This window comes from Biomphalaria glabrata, chromosome 8 (assembly GCF_947242115.1).
Source record: "Biomphalaria glabrata chromosome 8, xgBioGlab47.1, whole genome shotgun sequence".
Lineage (NCBI taxonomy): Eukaryota > Metazoa > Mollusca > Gastropoda > Planorbidae > Biomphalaria > Biomphalaria glabrata.
The window spans coordinates 6,349,989-6,367,856 of record NC_074718.1 but is presented as its reverse complement, the minus strand read 5'-3'; the positions used below and the strand labels follow the sequence as shown (position 1 = coordinate 6,367,856).

The 17,868-nt window shown below is 36.4% G+C and overlaps 1 protein-coding gene and 1 long non-coding RNA gene across 5 annotated transcripts in view; one reads left to right on the top strand and one right to left on the bottom strand.

Moving 5' to 3' along the window:
• Positions 1-4,817: 4,817 nt before the first annotated feature.
• LOC106057347 (uncharacterized) lies at positions 4,818-8,791 on the top strand. The gene is made up of 3 exons (XR_001215819.2): positions 4,818-4,980; positions 5,448-5,536; positions 6,423-8,791. It is a non-coding gene; the product is annotated as an uncharacterized LOC106057347 (long non-coding RNA).
• The window catches only part of LOC106057346 (ubiquitin carboxyl-terminal hydrolase 38-like), a 73,526-nt gene continuing 63,174 nt past the window's right edge, over positions 7,517-17,868 (bottom strand). For all 4 annotated transcript variants that reach the window (XM_056039672.1, XM_056039671.1, XM_056039669.1 and 1 more), the window contains exons 9-14: positions 16,965-17,123; positions 16,469-16,686; positions 15,077-15,170; positions 13,584-14,815; positions 11,799-11,952; positions 7,517-10,750 (exon numbers count right to left, since the gene is read on the bottom strand). In XM_056039672.1, coding sequence (XP_055895647.1) covers positions 10,562-10,750; positions 11,799-11,952; positions 13,584-14,815; positions 15,077-15,170; positions 16,469-16,686; positions 16,965-17,123 — 2,046 coding nt within the window. In that variant the 3' untranslated portion in view covers positions 7,517-10,561. The remainder of the gene's footprint in view (positions 10,751-11,798; positions 11,953-13,583; positions 14,816-15,076; positions 15,171-16,468; positions 16,687-16,964; positions 17,124-17,868) is intronic.

The following is a 17,868-nucleotide window of genomic DNA, read 5'->3' as shown; positions in this document are numbered from 1 at the left end:
TCATTCAACATAAGCTTTTTTTTTCTATAAGTATTTTTGTCGGCCTCCGAAAAGGGGAATAGCCGCTATTAGTTTTGTGTGGTCTGTCTGTCCGTCCGTCCCGTTTAGATCTCATAAACTCGAAAAGAAACTTAAAATCCGACATCATAATATTTTAGATCTTTCAAAGTTATGATGCAAGGAAAGAGAAAAATGCATTCCGAAAGCTAAAATTTTATTTTTAAAATCAATTTTGCAAGCATTTTTTTTATTAATAAAAATACACCATTTTTACAACTAGGCCTACTCACTATTAATAGTAAAAAAACAACAACACATGAAACTATATAGTAAGGGAAGTGACAGTGTGGTATATTTTTATCACATTTATTCAAACGGTTTTAGACTTTTTGTAAAAATAAAATGTTGTTAAAAATGTTATTACAAAATTAAGTACTTTCTGTTATACTAGATACTTACATTAAAAAAATGTTTAAATTTGTTTAGAGAAAAATCTAATTAGTACGTAGGCTATAAGTCGAATATAATTTGAAAAAAATAATTAATATGTAGTGTTTCATATTAGGCATACACATGTGGAGTTCAGTACACAATAATATATGAGACACTAAATCACTAAAGGGGACATTTTCTTGTTGAGGTTTTGAAAGAGAGATTGACCTTTTACAAAACAATAAAATTAATTAGATAATCATTTAATAAAATCAGTTAGGCCAGATATATGAGCCTACATTTGAAGATTACATATGAATAATAACTATGTGGTATCAAGTTTTTAGTAAATAGAAGGACTAACACTACAACAGTATCGGTAACACTTTCGACACAAGCATGTCTCTTCTTTTTGTATCGACGGAGATATGATTGTAGTTTTTTGATAGTTCATAGTTTCTGAAAATATTGAAACCTGCCTTTTTACCTGCCTGAGCGGACCACTTCGGGGGCCGATTTTGAGTTTGTGTTTCAACACAAACTCTCTTTGTAACCTTGTTTTATATTAAACTTGTTAATCATGCCACGCTCTATTGTGTATAACTTGATGAACTAGTTACGCAGACGCATGGCAGTCAAGACGGATTTGAATGATGAATTCCTCCCGCTAGGGTTACTCCTATAACTCCAGCAGGCTACTTTCTCATTTCGGGCCCGTTGCCTATGCTTATTAAGAATGCCCGTAAATGTGTGGTCTCAATTTATATTCTGGGTACTCGAAATGACCGAAATAGTATTGATGTGTAAACCATGAGATGGTCATGGGACCAAATGGGACCTAAATAATACGGGTAACAAATGTTTGTTTGTAAAATGTTTCACATGTTTTTGATGTTCCTTCAGATTTGATGATAATTACATCCTAGCCCAAACCTCCCGCATGATCACTGAGACCATCGAATGACAGTCCAGAGCGCATACCACACGACCAGGCAGCCATCCGATGTACCATAAACCACGATTTTCTAGATGATTTTGGCAGTCTTTACGACTTACTTAACTTGGAGTCAATCATTTTGACTCCCAGTGGAGCGCAGGGCAGCAACATCACTTCACCATCGGACTCTGTTATGGGCAATTCTCTTCAGTTGGGGTCCATGTCCATCCTGCCGTCTTTGCTTCTTGGTCTACCGATCTCCTCCGTGTTTGTATTGGTCAGTGTCGTAGCTGGGGGGGGGAGAAGGGGGGTCTAAATTTGAAAATTCCTCCGGTGTGTGAGTGTTCGAAATTTCTTTTTACCATTAAATAGTAAATATTACGCCCTTTTCTTATATCATGATGTCGAAATGCAGGGGCCTTAAAGAGGTCAAGCCACCCCCCCACCCCGTGCCCCCAAAACCTTAGCTACGCCATTGGTTGTGGTCAGTCTTTACGAGAACCACTGACATGCCTGATCGTGCGATGAGTCCAAGCAGAGATGGAGCATTGTCTTTTTAGTTCTTTCCCTGTTTTTTAGCGTGTGCCAATCAAGTGTGTTCAAGTGTTCAAGTTAAGTACCGTAGTGTTTCTGTTTTCATTTCAGCTTTCGATCATTCAAGATGGTGTGTTCACATCACAAGGACGTGGAATAAAAAAAACAAAACAATGGACAATTTTATTTCCTAGCACGTTTAGCATAATTAAAAACTGTAGAATAAATGTAATTAATAATTAGATGGCTGACTGGTCGTGTGGTATACGCTGTGCCTGTGGACTGTCACCTCAATGGTATCGGGTTCGAACCCTGTCCGCCTCCGTCCCGTGCCACCCTGATGGAGATTTTGGCGAGCGTGTAGCCTAATAATCTGCAAGGAACACCCAAACCATACAAAACAAACAAAAAACAAACAATTTACAATTTTGGCGAGGTGTAGCCTAATAATCTGCAAGGAGCATCCAAACCATACAAAACAAACAATTTACAATTTTGGCGAGCGTGTAGCCTAATAATCTGCAAGGAGCATCCAAACCATACAAAACAAACAAAACACAAACAATTTACAATTTTGGCGAGCGTGTGTTTGCAGGTCTGACAATTACGTCGTTTACAAGGCCAGTGCTCGCCACCCCCACCATCCCCTGTCCTAAAATGCCCATCAAGATCAGTGGCAAATTTAACTGTAATAGTAGAGGAGTCATATATGCTATAATATGCTCAAGGTGTCAGATGGTCAATATTGGAAACACAGGCAGGACCTTAAAAACACGACTCTAAGAACACCTTAGAGACATTCGTAACTTTGCAACTAAGCCCGTCTCTATCCATTTTAATAACACATCATAGGGGTACCACCGACCTCCTCGTCACTGCTATACAACAATGCAATGAAAAAACACCCGTCTGCAGATCGAAAACAAACATATTTACATGTCAGGCACCCTCCAACCTAACGGGATCAACAACCAGCACACTTTTAGTTAATATGCGATGGGCACTAACACTACGGTACCCCCTTTTCCCATTCATCTTTGCCTGACATCTCCGCCCCCTTCCGTTTTCCCGCGCTTGTACACCAGCGTAGCTCATTTCTTTCCTGCCTCGATAGAGAACAACATCGGACAGATAAGTTTTAACTTAAGACTATTTTGTGTTAATTGTTTGTTATTTTTTGTTTGTTTTGTAGCTGATGAAGGCCTCGTGGCCCAAACGACCTTTGTTTTACTTGGTCCGGCAGGGTTACATATATGCATGTTTTTCGTACTCTCTCGTTAAATAGCATTTATTTCGATATCAAACAAAATTATTATATCACCAACAATTACTTAACTAATTGGTTAATTTTTCTTTTTTTTTTTTTGATTGATTCTTGTATTGACAGGTTCAATAAATAATTATGCAAAGTTTTAACCTGATCCGAGAATAGGAAATGGGAGAAAAAGCACGTTGAAACTTTTTACCAGACAGACAGATAGACAGACAGAGTTGATATGAGCTATGTAAAAATACAAACGGTGATATTAAAGGCAGATTGTTGACAAAAATATGGTACCGTATACTAATTGATACTCACCAGACTAATTTCTTGCCTTAGACGTCTGACTAATTACTAAAATTACTCTGTCATAACGTTTATTTAAAATATCTTGCATCAACTTTAATTGACCTACTAACCTACTTATTTTTAAACATCCCGCATCAGTCGAACCTGATTGAGAACTCTAAACGTGCCAATGATGGTACGCTAAATTGTCTTAGTGAGTTGGAGGCTTCTAGCAGTGACGTAGCTAGGAATTTACCATCATTTGAGGTCCCTTAGAGGGGCTTGACCTCTTTGGGGGCTCCTGCATTTTGCGTAATATTTAATATAAAATGTTAAAAAAACACACTCATTATCAAATTCTCCCCCTCCATTCCCCACCCAAGCTACTCCTCTGGTTTCTAGGTCACGATATTAAAACTAAGTGCACATCATTTGATGGGCTTGACCTCTTTGGGGGCCCCTGCATTTTGCGTAATATTTAAAATTAAATGTAAAAAACACTCATTTTGGGCCCCTTTAAGTGAGGGCCCGGGGGGATCTAATTCTACCCCTCCCTCCCGCCACCCAAGCTACGCTTCTGGTTTCTAGGTCACGATATTAAAACGTGCACAAATTCGATTTCCTGAAACTCGAACCTGCCTTTGTAAAATCACGAACGTTTTATGTGTAGTTAGATTCTAATTGATGTACACAATTTTACAATTGAATGCTTATTTGAATTCAACGGTCAGTAACATGGGCCTCATCGTAGTGCAGACCTTGTTTGTCGAACCGAAAACCTTTTGGGATTCCTAAGTCTGAAGCCTTTAGTGTTTTGGACTGGACACGGGCAACCCATTCCATGCTCTAATATGGCATTCGAGCAAAATGGACACTTGTTGGAATTTGTCCTAGCACGTGGAATAAGAAAAGTGACTTCATATTTCGTTCTGAATATTTATTACGCTGTGCTTTTGAATTTGTAAGTTAAGAGTTCAGTGTTTTATGTATTATTGATACTAAGTAAAGAAAATGTAAGTAATCTTTTTTTTTTTAAAGAGAAAGACAGACAGAAAAGGAAATATATATATAGACAGCGGGCCGTAAAATGTAATGCAACAGATACACTAATTCCCGAGTTTAAAAAGTATGTTATGTTGATCGTTAACTCTTTCTCTCCTAACTGACGATACCAACGTTAATTCCACCTGAATGTGGTAAATAATTACGGAGATGATGCAAGAGTTAAAATGTGTGCTTTTGTGTTACAACTAAAAAAAAATGAAAAGATGGGGGGTGTTCCGGCCATAATTATTAATATAAAGCCTGGTAACAACACAACGGGCGTAGCCGGTATGTACTGCTAGTTTTTTTTTTTTTTTCTTTTAAATATAACTAAAAATTTAGAACTAAGCAAGGAGCCAGAAAGTCCTCATTTTGAGAGCACTGTTGCCATCGCAGATGAACGCGTGCGCATTAAAACTAAATCTGGAACTCGTCCACAAATAATAGGCCTACAATTGATCCAAGACTAAGGCCTAAAATTAAGGTTTGTAGATTCCTTGTTAAACAAACTGGCCATTGACAGACTAGATTTAGTCTAGATTTGATTAGAGTAACACCTTTAGTAAAATCACATAACTTAGAGACACTTCAGGACAGAATAATAAAAAGTAAAGTAGCTATAACACATAAAACACTGAACCATAACTTGCAAATAGAAAAACAAAATTTATAGAAATACTCAGAAAGACACAAAGATAGAGGTACATTTCTTATTCCATATGCTAGAACAAATTGGTACAAGCGCTTCTTCCTTAGTGCCATTAAGGAATGGAATGGGTTGCCTAGATCAGTTAGGAATACCAACGACTTAGCAGAGTTTATGTCATTGATCTTTCATTCTCTGAATGCCCCATTCTGTGATCTTTGATTTGAATGTCCCTTCCATGAGTTTTTAATTATCCGTTAGTGATCTTTGATTGGCTCTTCAGCGATTTTAAAATTTTCCTTCAGTGACTTCTTTGGAACCATGAACATCCTCTCCAAGTCTATCTTTGTCATCCTGTGCAACATGGCATTATATTTGGCAGTTCGGAAGACAGGTCAGCCATGACACATTTTTTAAATAGCAATTTGATTAGACTTGTTTATACATGATTTATATCTAGGTCTATTAGGCTACTTTTTCAGCTCTACTATTACATTTCTGAACAAATGTTTTGGAGATAGCAAACTATAGTAACAGTGACAAGGATGGTAACACAAAGACATTAACCAAATAGATTTTACGACTTTGACACTTTGAACTCACGAAGTTTCACACGAGGAATAGTTTTTCTATCTGTAACAAACTGTTTGTGTGACAGGGCCGGCTCGAAGGTGAGGTAGAAGAAATAAGGCACTTGGCTAGGTAGATACGATTTTAAATTTTTGTTTACACCGGTATGTAAAAAAAAAATTAACCATGGGAACTAATTTATCCAAGGTAAAATAACGCACTTCTTTCCCCCTGATTGAAACATAGAACTAGTTCAAGTATTATGGAATTTTGAGGATTCAATGTTGGCTGATTGTTAGTGTGGTGTACACTTCGGGCTGTATTTTCAATGGTCTCGAGTTCAAACCCTGACCACTACCATCTCGTGCAGAAGGTTAAATTTGAACGAGGGTGTAATAGTGTTCGAAACTAATAAAAAAAACAAACGTCCGAAGTTTATAAAAAAAAAACAAATGTTCGAAGTTTATAAAAAAAAAAACGAAACGTCCAAAGTTTATAAAAAAAAAACGTCCGAAGTTATAAAAAAACAAACGTCCGAAGTTTATATAAAAAAAAAACAACATCTGAAGCTTATAAAAAATTATAGGGATCTAGACTTGTAGTCTGTAGTCTACCAGTCAACCTAATGACACCATCTACTGAAGACACACTCAAACATTGAATGACATCGAGACTTACTGTCCAGTATATATGTTTCTTTTATCTTTCAGTTCTGGACGCTCTAGCCAGGGTCCAAGTACCAGTCTCAGAGGGCGATCAATGGGAGGCATACGACCTGTACCACCAGGATAGCCGCAGGAGCAGAGCCCAGTTACAGACCGCCACCTACCCAGGATGTTAGCATGTGTTGCTGGAGTGATGTTTGGAAAGGGGTGGGGTGGGGAATTGGGAAAGGTGGAAAAATAAAGGGAGGGAGGCTTGGCGTCACGTGATATAAATTTATTCACCTATCTATCGTGTTTCTCAATGTTGGAACACTTGAATTTATGGATTGGAACAAAACGCACCAGGTTTGCCTTTGTTGTCCGAGTTAGGACAATTAAACATTTGTAAAACATATGGACTGATTGTGTGTATTATTGATGTATAATAAACTGATTGACTATTGATGTATAACAAATGCAAGGCCATGGCATTAGAATTTCTTGACCATTCCATCACACGTCAAATATTAAACTTTACAGTGCATTGTACAAAATGGTGGGGGCATAGTCTGAATATTTGTAGCTCTAATGACAATAAAGTTTACATCCTTGGAGCATTATTCTTTCAGTTAGCAGACAGATTTTATAAATAATAAGAAAATAAGGTCAGGAGTTGGACTGGTTGCCAGAGGCTGTTTGAGACGCATGCCATTGGAAGCATTTTATAGGTAATGATGGACAAAGACCATTACCACTTCCAGCGTTAACAACCTTGTGGAACATGTGTAAGATAATAAAGAAATATAATATTTGAACATGTAATTTATAAAAATAATTATTATTATGTGGTAACTGTGGTAATTTTATAGAAAAGCAAATGATCAAGAATTTATACTCTTGCCTGTAGAACTGAAGGCTTTTGATCTGGTAAGGTTTTAACTCCAGCAGGTCAAACTCATTTTTATTAGCAAATTAAAAAAAATTTTGAGTTTGAGAGAATTCATTATTAAAACAAAGTCTGTCTGTGACATTTTACATCTTGAGAGACAATCTTTACCCTTTACAACTTCTTAAAACAAAGTATGATGATATGAATTCTAAAGGAAGAATTGAATATTTACATGCACAACAATGAGTCAACAAAAAAAAAAGTCATTGAATGAATAAAAAAAAAAGTTTTATTTAGAACTGTACAAGTGTAACAATTTCTAGTCAAAATTTGGCCATTACTTTAGACAAAGGTATTTAGCAACTTTGTTGGCACATTGGTTTGCACAACATGAAATAACATTACCAAGGACAGCTTGGGATAAAAAATTGGAATCGGAAGTGAGAGAGGCGAGGGAGGTAATGAGAGAAGAAATGAGGGAGGTGAAGGAAATGTAGAGGGAGGAATGATAAAAAATGGAAAGATAAAGAGCTGAAAGAGAGTGAGAAAATCCCTCATAATTTATATTTATAACACATCAGCAGGTGCCATATTAGGACAGTCCTACAAAATTAATCACCCATGTAAACAAATCACCCAGTGAACACATCTTGTCTACTTTGTTTAAATACCTTTTGTTTAGGAAGCCAGATTTCCATTTGCAGGTTATCTATCCTGACTAGAAAAATATATAATTTTCTACTGTTTTCAACAAGCTGTCAAAGTCTAATGTAGTTTCAAATACAGGTTAGTGACAACTGCAGCAGTTTATTTCAGATGAGAAACCAATCTAGCATATCATTAACTGGCCATACCATTCACTAGTATCATGTTAATCACTCAAATAATGAAGTTTTTGTTCATTCACCATATCAGTGACTCAATATTTTTTTTTGGTGGGGGGGGGGGGGGGGGGGAGGAGGGGGAGAATTTATCTTCACTGTGGAAAGGCATTTGGAGGGGGCAGGATAACCTCCCATTACAGGCCATTTTTAGGCGTCTCTACCTTAGAGCATAAATAACTACAATTTAATAGTAGAGCCTCTTCAAAAAAACAAACTCAGATAATAATGACATTTTTATTCACACCAGACAAAGTTTCAGATTTGTCCTCCACTGTTGATGTCCCTAATCTTCTGATAGAAAGTTGACACTTGGTTCAAAAATGTTTGTTTGTGTACAAGAGAAACAATGAGGTAGACAATTTTGTTGATGACAGATCGCACTAAAAATTAAAAGTCAAAGAAAGTTGAAGGTCTCTAGTCTTCATGTGGATTGGTTTCTCTATGCCCTAGTCAGTACTTAAGATTACATCTCTGAGTAAGTATAGTGCAAATACAACATATTTATGAAGAAAATATTGCTATTATAGATCTTAGTAATATATAAATATAAGAATAAAGCTCTGGGATAGTCTGAATATTATTTACAAAGCTTTCAACATTGTGTTTCATCACTATATAATGGTTGCCTGCTTGCAGTGCAAGGGAAGTAATGAATCAAAGAAGAGCAGACATGCTGATGTGTACATTATAAATAGGATTAAGACTGAAATAAATACAACTCTAGTGGTAGGCTTACAATCAGCAATGAGACATGAGCATTTGAAAGCTTGCTCAGAATACTGCAGGGAACATTGTTAACAATGTGCTAACTAATAATCCATAACAAACCGTTTTAATTGATATGGGGTTTTATAGTACAAAGTAATGTTTCCCATATATAAATAAACAAATATAAAGTTAAACTTCACTATATCAAATATTGCTCTATATACAACACATTCAAAAACATTTATATAGTAATGGAAGTCCTAGACAAGTTCCATGATTTGAAATGGGTATTTCAATTGGCTTTACACAATGCCTTTAAAGTCAAAACATAGAAAACCTTATCTGGCCACTTGGGACATTTCAAATTCACAGTAAATGTGCTCAGCCAGTGGCTCAACTGTTTTCTGCAATTATTTAAAAAAAAACAGGAACCTCCCTGAAATTTCTGTTATCTTAATAAATAGAGGATGATCAGAAAGTATACAGTCTTATTGTTTCTAGATTCTTATCTTATCTTATGTAATACAGACGTTACTTCAAAAAAGAAGATGAACAGTATCAGGATACTACTCCATGTGATAATTGATATATAAAAAGTAGAAAGGCCTACATGTGTACATTGAAGTGTACATTACTAGTATAAAGTAAGAAAATGTGATGTATGTACATTAAAGTGTACTACATTACAAGTGTTACAAAAGTACATGCAATGTTTGCAATTGATAATGGCTTTGTTCTGATTACAAGTACATTTTAATTGTCACATTTTTTTAATTGGGCAGACCCTTAAGGTCAGGGGAGGAGATGAGGTTGACCTCTTAAAGAGATGTAGCTAATTCATTAACATTCAAACTTCTAAGAAACCAAACTGATTAGCCTAATGATTCTTGATCTAATGAGACAGTCTGAAAACTAATGACTACATAATGAATAATATAACTTAAAATCATATAATCTGGTTTAAATGCAAAACTGAAAAAACAAAAAACAAGAACATCAAAGCTCTATTGTCAAACATCTTCATGCACCTGCAAATTAGAGCACTATAAATAGTTCCTAAAAATGATATTTCTTTATTAGAAATGGTTTTCGCTATTTTACATATTTTTGTTGTTGCAAAAAAAAAAAAAAATTATCACAAAATCATATACTTGTGTGAAATATACAGCTATACACATGGTTCTTTATACACAATATAGGCAAAAGGGGATGTGAATAAATTAGAAATGCAGGCCCTACAAGTAAGCTTATGTTGTTATGAAGAAAATATAACAATCATAAGAAAATGTGGATCCCATGAAATAAATCCAGCTCACATTATGAAAGGGTGGATCAAATGAAATGAATCCAGTTCAGATTCTGAAAATGTGGATCACATGAAATGAATCCAGTTTACAGGTTCTCTAAAGCCAATTGCAAGTTGAACAGATGCTGATACCCTTTTGCTTTAAATATAAAGTCTTTCAATTTTCACGTACAGTTAAGTTTAAAGTAATTACTCTCCATTTAAATTCAGCATAAAAATGAGTTACAGACCTTGGTAGCAACGACACTATTGCTTATACTCATCAGTTTTTAGTCTGCGATCTCTGGAAGCAAAGTAGAAATACATTAACCAACCCCACGATTGGGATCAAAGCCACTTTAAAGTCATCTAATATTGTCTTATTATGCAAATTATTTTGCACCAAGAAAGACACAGGGTGTGAAAATGAAAGAGGAGGTCAAAACACAAATCTAGAGCCTGTGGTGTCCATATCTCCGAGGCCACCCCTGCAACCTGGGGGTCCACCTTTGCTAATGTCATCATCATCATCATCATCATCTCCCCTCCAGTTCCTTAGGTTAGTGGAGTTTACTGATGAAGACCGCTTCCGCTGTGCTGCTAAGCTCCTGGCTTCTTCTTCCTGTTCCTGCAGAAAGAAATGATTTTATCATTTGTGTGCAAAATATTTCATCCATCAAAAAAATAATTAGTCAAAGGATTACCCCTATATAGACTTTCATGTTTATTTCATATTATCATTCACTAATTTCATTAATGTAGCAGCATCTTGAGAAATTTCTTAAAGTATTTATTAGAGTTGCAGTTGCCAAACCTTAAATATATTTTATTTTTGGTGATTTCACAGAATGCCATAGTGTCTCATCACTAGCCAGGAAATCCTAGTACTCAAACCGAAACTGATTTTTTCTTTTCTATGGCTGGATTATTGACCTTATCACAAGATGTTATCATTGGTACTACATCTTTATTTCAAAATGACCTCTCTTGTACCCAAAACCATAGTAAAGTTTCCCTTTCAGACCATGTGATATATGGGCAGATGATATAAAGGTCATCTGTTTCTGCGGCCTGCGGTTAATGAGGGTGTCATGTGGCCAGCACAACGACAACCAGGTACCTAATACAGCTGGCTGGACTCAGAAGTGCCCTAAAGATCCTGAAAGTAAAAATCTCAGTCCTCACCATGTTTAAAACCCGGAACTCCCGGTTGGGAAGCCAAGTGCTTACCAATATTGTGTCTGATATGAAGAAGGTATGCTCTTTAAGAACACAATACCATCCAAGTCATTAAAACTTTCTTTTATATTTATTTATGTATTTTTATCTCAATTTTATACATGGAAATTAATAATGCTAAATTTAGAGTAATGTTTAATTATTATTCATTTGATTTCTATTTGAACAAAGTATTCTACTAAATCTCTCAATGTGTGAAGTGCTCCATTAAAAAAAAAGGTTTGAGAAACAGTGGTCTAACTATTGGCTGGACAACAAATGAATCAACAAAACTTCTTCATATAGGTCTTAACTATTGGCTGGACAACAAATGAATCAACAAAACTTCTTCATATAGGTCTTAACTATTGGCTGGACACAAATGAATCAACAAAACTTCTTCATATAGGTCTTAACTATTGGCTGGACAACAAATGAATCAACAAAACTGTGCTTACCTTCATATAGGTCTCATTGTCTTTAATAACTGCATCTCTTAAGTCAGGCCTGAGAGGGGGCTCAGAGATGAAGCTCACACTAGTAGGCTCAGTATCAATCTTGCGGTAGATGAGAACATAGGCTGTGTCCTTTGAGAATCTTTTGGTCAAATTGCTGTCAATACAAAATTTGTATTATGTGTGAATGAAAACTAATAAAACAAGGCAATTTTATTTTTTCATTAATTTTTCTGATTGTCACAAGCCAGTTTGGCAAGTTAGTTTGACTTCATAAATCCATTACATTTGAATGTCATACATAATAATAAAACTAAGAATCTTTATATCATCCTTGTGAAAATTTGTCTTACAATTAAAGTTGCAATTCATGGATTATTTTCTATGCTTTAATAATAATAATAATGTTGTCGACAAATGCCGAAAATGTGGAAATGTGGGCGAGTCGATTGAACACATTATGGCAGGATGTCCAGCCCTATCAGAATCGGCCTACCTGGGTCGCCATAACCAAGTTGCAAAGTTAATACACCAACACCTGGCTTTGACGTACAAATTGATCGGTAAGGACACTCCCCCTTATTATAAATACTCTCCGCAAGAGGTTCTCGAGTCTACTGAACATCTGCTGTACTAGGATAGGCCTATTCTGACCGACAAAACGGTAGATTTCAATCGCCCGGATCTGCTGTTCATCGATAAAAAAGAAAAAACCGCTACCATTATCGATATCGCCGTACCACTATCTCATAATTTAAGAAAAACTGAGATAGAAAAACAAAGAAAATATGGGAACCTAGGCTTGGAGATTAAGCGTCTATGGAAATTGTCCAAAATAACAATATACCCCATTGTTATATCAACCGAGGGGATAATAACAACTGACCTCATAGACACCTTCAAGGCCCTTAACATTCCTAGGAACATCTTCGTTGCCTGTCAGAGGGCGGTACTGCTGCAAACCTGCCACATCACCAGAAAATTCCTCAGTGGAAACTGTTAAAGGGACTACGATGAATTTTGTTTCTCTTTAGCGAAACTCGACCCTGGCAGTGCCAGAGAATGACTATTCGTTCATTTCTAACATAATAATTATAATCTTTATTATCCGTGAGAAAATTTGTTTTACAGTTGTGCATTAATAAGAAAAACAATACGTAATTAGAGAAAACAATTTGTACGATAGCACAGGAAATATACATTCCTACTCCAGGTTATCCTATCCAACTATTTGTAATTTTTTTTTTATACCCCGACTTTTAAAAAATGCTCAATAATAAATTTTTTAAACAAATTGTAAACTGGAACAAAAAGCAAATGGAGCCAGATTTTTCATGTAAAATGCATGGGTCAAAACTTGATAAAAAAGAATTCCACAATTAGCCAATGTTAAGCTGATCAACTGACAACATAAAACATCTCCAAACTCACAGGGTCTAAATTCATTTTTTTTTCAAGACTTATAATGCAGAGTATTGACTAACTCTGTGACCAGATTTCTATTGACCTGTAAGTGTCTTGATATTTCTTTTCAGTTTTCTTTTTTATAGTTCACTTATTTTTTATTATTATTAAGACTCAGTGAGAATATACTTATTAAAATGCCTTGATTGTTAAAAAAAATAATTATATTATTGTCATTTACTTCATTAAAAATAACAAGTTCAGTAAATCTGACAAATTTAAGTGGGGATGAAATATTTTAGTGGTTTGTCATACAAGTTTGACTGACGCTAGAGAAGAAGTCTTACAGACTAAATATAGAAAGTGCCAGGTGGAAAAAGTTACCTAAATGTTTCAAAGTGAGCATGAGAGACTCTGTTGTCATTGAAGTTGTACCATTTGTCTGGGAGTAGGTCAAGGTTATCCAAGTTGCTAACAGATGTCACTCTGTCCAACAAGCTAAGGTCAATTTGACCTGCCTGAGAGTGCCGAGCATAGCAATAGTAATGGCCACACTCTGAGGACGTTCCAGAGTGGATGATAACAGCTGACAGTCCGTAGAGGTCACAGTGCTCCGGAGCGGGGGCTGCTCCTTCGCAAGGAGGTGCCAGGCGCTGGGCGATGTTCTCCAGCTGAGACAACTGGCTGGAACTTTTAGTGGTGACCAATGCAGTCTGGCTGCCAGACCTGGAATGCATTCTACTAAATGGATTGGATTTAGAATCCATGGGAGAGACAGGAACAGCTTTGCAGACTGGAACAGCCAGGGTGCGAGGATACTGCACATCCTGAAATATCTTTGTTCTAGACTGGAGCTTAGTGTCATAGGAGAATCGCAACAGAGTTAGAATCAGGTATTGAGGTGATTCCAGAATCTGAATCCTCCTCTCCCCATCTTGCAAAGTGCGGCAGTTATCACAGTGGTACTTATTGTCCCCAATTAACTTCTCTGGCTTTAGGTAAAAAGAAATAAGGTCATTCAAGGTGAAGCTGTTACTGGGTGGTTTGCTAGACTCTTGACTGGAGTTAAAATCCAAGGTCTTGTCCGACTGCGGGCTCTCTGGGAGGCCGCAAGGCAGGCCACTCCCACCAGCCAATGTCTGGTGAGGTCTGTCTATTGATTTTGATGAGTTGGGGAATGCCAGAGGGATGTCGGAAAAGGTTTCCACCCTGTGAGACTCTTGCCGGCACCCAAGGCACCGAACGGTGGTCTGCATTCTTCCTCTAAATGTGCTCTCTACGAGCGTCAACGGCTGCATCGGCACTTTGTCAGAGTCTGGACTGCTACAGCCGTTCATCTCATCATCTGACATCATCTTAATACCAGTCAGCATGACAGCTGCTTTTTTGCTGCTCTTTCCAAGGGAGCCTTCAGAAATCTTGTAGCTGTTATTGGAGCTGAGAGAGCTGCTGGAAGGGCTCTTGCTGATGGATCGGTTTAAAACATTGGTTTTCTCGTCCTCGTGGAGCTGGTCCAGGAGGTACTTCAGAAACTCAGAGCAATCCTGCTGATGACCAGGCTGAAACCATGGTGGCCTTGAAGCTTGTAGAAACTTTGTGGGAGCAATGGCTGGTCGCTGAACCAAGAAAAAAGTGAAACAATTTATGATTTAAGCAAAAGTAAATGATTTAGTCAATCAGTTTATAATTTAGTCAAACAAATTTTTTTAATTGAAAAAAAAAAAAAAAAAAGAAAACAAAAGCTAATCTTAAAAAGTGTTAAAAGTATTGTTTATTTTTAATCAATTAAGTAGAAAGGAGCTACTGTTAGAGTGCTAAAGTCACCTTCTCTTTTGAAGGAATGCCAACTAGTATTGATAGTGAGACTAACAACTTACAGATGATTGACACATGGAAGCAAAAACATGTTGCAATTTGACCAATAAACTTTCTTTCCCAGAAGGCGCTTTATTTAGCACACCTCTTCTAAACCTGGAGGATAAAAAAGTAGTCTTAATTAAAGCAGGACATTACAGAATTAACATTTGATAGTGTGGATGCATGAATGGCATAAATGTTGTGTCATGTTAGGTCGCTCTTTGAAAAATGACATACATATAACCACATATAATTAAGAAAATTCTGCCTATTTAAAATCTGAATTATGTTTTGAAAAAAAACAGCTTAAATATCACACTTTAAAAAATTCTATTTATTTACCAAAAACAGAAAAATAAAATAAAAATAAAATTGAAAATTGCAACTATTTTCAAATCACAAGTATTCTTTGTTGTTCAAATATTTCAACACCAGATCATGATGGCAAAATTAGATTATTCTGCAGACTTTTTTTTTGCAGGCTTCTAAACTATATCTATTATTTAGAACAGTGAATAACATTCACTTAAATATTAGGAGAGTGGTTTTCAACTATCAATGCCAGGGCAAGGTAATAGTACCTATAGCAGGTAAAGTACCAAAGCAAGGTAAAGTACCCAACAAATAAATGCAAAGGCAAGATGAAGAACAAGGGAAAGAAAAGTATTGAGATCAAATAAAAGTAACAAGACGCAAGGCAAGATAAAGTTTCAAGATTTAAAAGAAGCCCTTGAAAAATACTAATAGCAGCTTAGACCAGGGGATCCATAATCCAGAATATATCCAATTTGTATTTTTTAACTACTTCTATATTAAACATCACCTAGCTATATTAGATGTGGGAACATCTTTAGATTAATCATCTAGCTACATTAGATGTGGGAACATCTTTAGATTAAACATCACCTAGCTACATTAGATGTGGGAACATCTTTAGATCAAACATCACCTAGCTACATTACATGTGGGAACATCTTTAGATTAAACATCACCTAGCTATATTAGATGTGGGAACATCTTTAGATTAATCATCTAGCTACATTAGATGAGGGAACATCTTTAGATTAAACATCACCTAGCTACATTAGATGTGGGGACATCTTTAGATTAAACATCACCTAGCTACATTAGATGTGGGAACATCTTGAGATTAAACATCATCTATCTACATTAGATGAGGGGACATCTTTAGATTAAACATCACCTAGCTACATTAGATGAGGGAACATCTTGAGATTAAACATCATCTATCTACATTAGATGAGGGAACATCTTAAGATTAAACATCACCTAGCTACATTAGATGAGGGAACATCTTGAGATTAAACATCATCTATCTACATTAGATGAGGGAACATCTTAAGATTAAACATCACCTAGCTACATTAGACGAGACATAAACGTCCACTCACTGGTCACACATGTATAGGGCCTGCAGGATGCTGTTCATGTAGCAGGTGTTGCCAAGGTTCTCCAGGCCAGTCTTGCCAGGCTCTAGCTTCTGGTTGGCCACTGAGCTGTGCAGTGCAATGCTAGCCACAGTTTCTTCCGGAACTTCAGAATCGGTCCCATGCGGTGACCACTTAGTCTGCATCTGCTTAATGGCCTCTTGACTCAAGGGCGGAAAGTCCTGGGGGGAAAAAGCATTACAATTTAGATCTACTTTTTTTTAATAAAAGGAAGTGTATTGGATATAAAAGAGAATCAAGGAAAAAAAACTGATAAAAGCTTTATCACAAAAATTGGTTGCACTGTAATTTTTTTTAAAGTTAAACAAATCACTATATAAAGGGTCTTTTTTTTTTCCCTTTTTTTTTTCTTTAACATGTTATCAATTTTTCCCAACAGGTCGACTAGTAGGCCTGAGGTCAAGCTATAGTAAACTGAGGTGAAGGTAGGGGAGGTCACCTTGATCAGCTCCAGCGCTGGCTCATACAGCTCTGGGAATCCAGTGTGCTGGTACATCAGGCAGTACATCAACTCAGCCAACTTGGCCAGAAGACTTAGACTGTGAGCGCTGGCTTCTTTCCTTAGACTGGTCACAACACTGGGAATCTTCTCTAGAGCCTACACACAGAAAAACAGACAAGAAAAAAAAAAGAATGTTCTGAGATGCCATACTGAAACAAAAGCACAAAAGCAACTATGAAACTAAAGTCTGTTAAATCTATTTTATAGGTAAACCTTTGGACTGCACAGTCAAGGAATCAGAATAAAGTTCCCAAAGTCAGCTTAAGATTTAGAAGCAGGCGAAGAAAAGTTCATCCACTGGCCAATAGCTACTATGGTGTTATGTGAAATACCAATTCAAAAAATGTCCTCAAAGGCTTAAGTAAATAGTCTGGTCTTTACTAAGACTTGAACCTACAACCTTCAGCATGAAGTGAAGTGTTCTACCAGTTTGGCCACCAGATGCTAATAAGAAAAAAATACTTTCGTACAATTCTATAACAGCATTGTCTTGGCACATAATAATATTAGCGCTGTGTCATTGTGGGTATTGTGAGCTTAGATAAAGAGCTGAACATGAATGTTGGTTTGTAAATAACAGACTAATTGTATTTCTAACACTTCTATAAAAATCTTATCAAGGTATGAAGTCATGTGGGGTAGAAAGCAAACCAGAACACCTTGTGACTAAAGATAATACACTTCTGACATCATGCAAGTTGCTACAACTTTAGCTAAGACAATAGAGTGTATGTATTCTCTCCCCCCCCCCCCCCCAAAAGATATCATCCATCTTAAGATAAAAATGTGTGTCCTTTTTGAGAGAAATTTAGTTATTTATAGCCACCATGTGACTTAATGA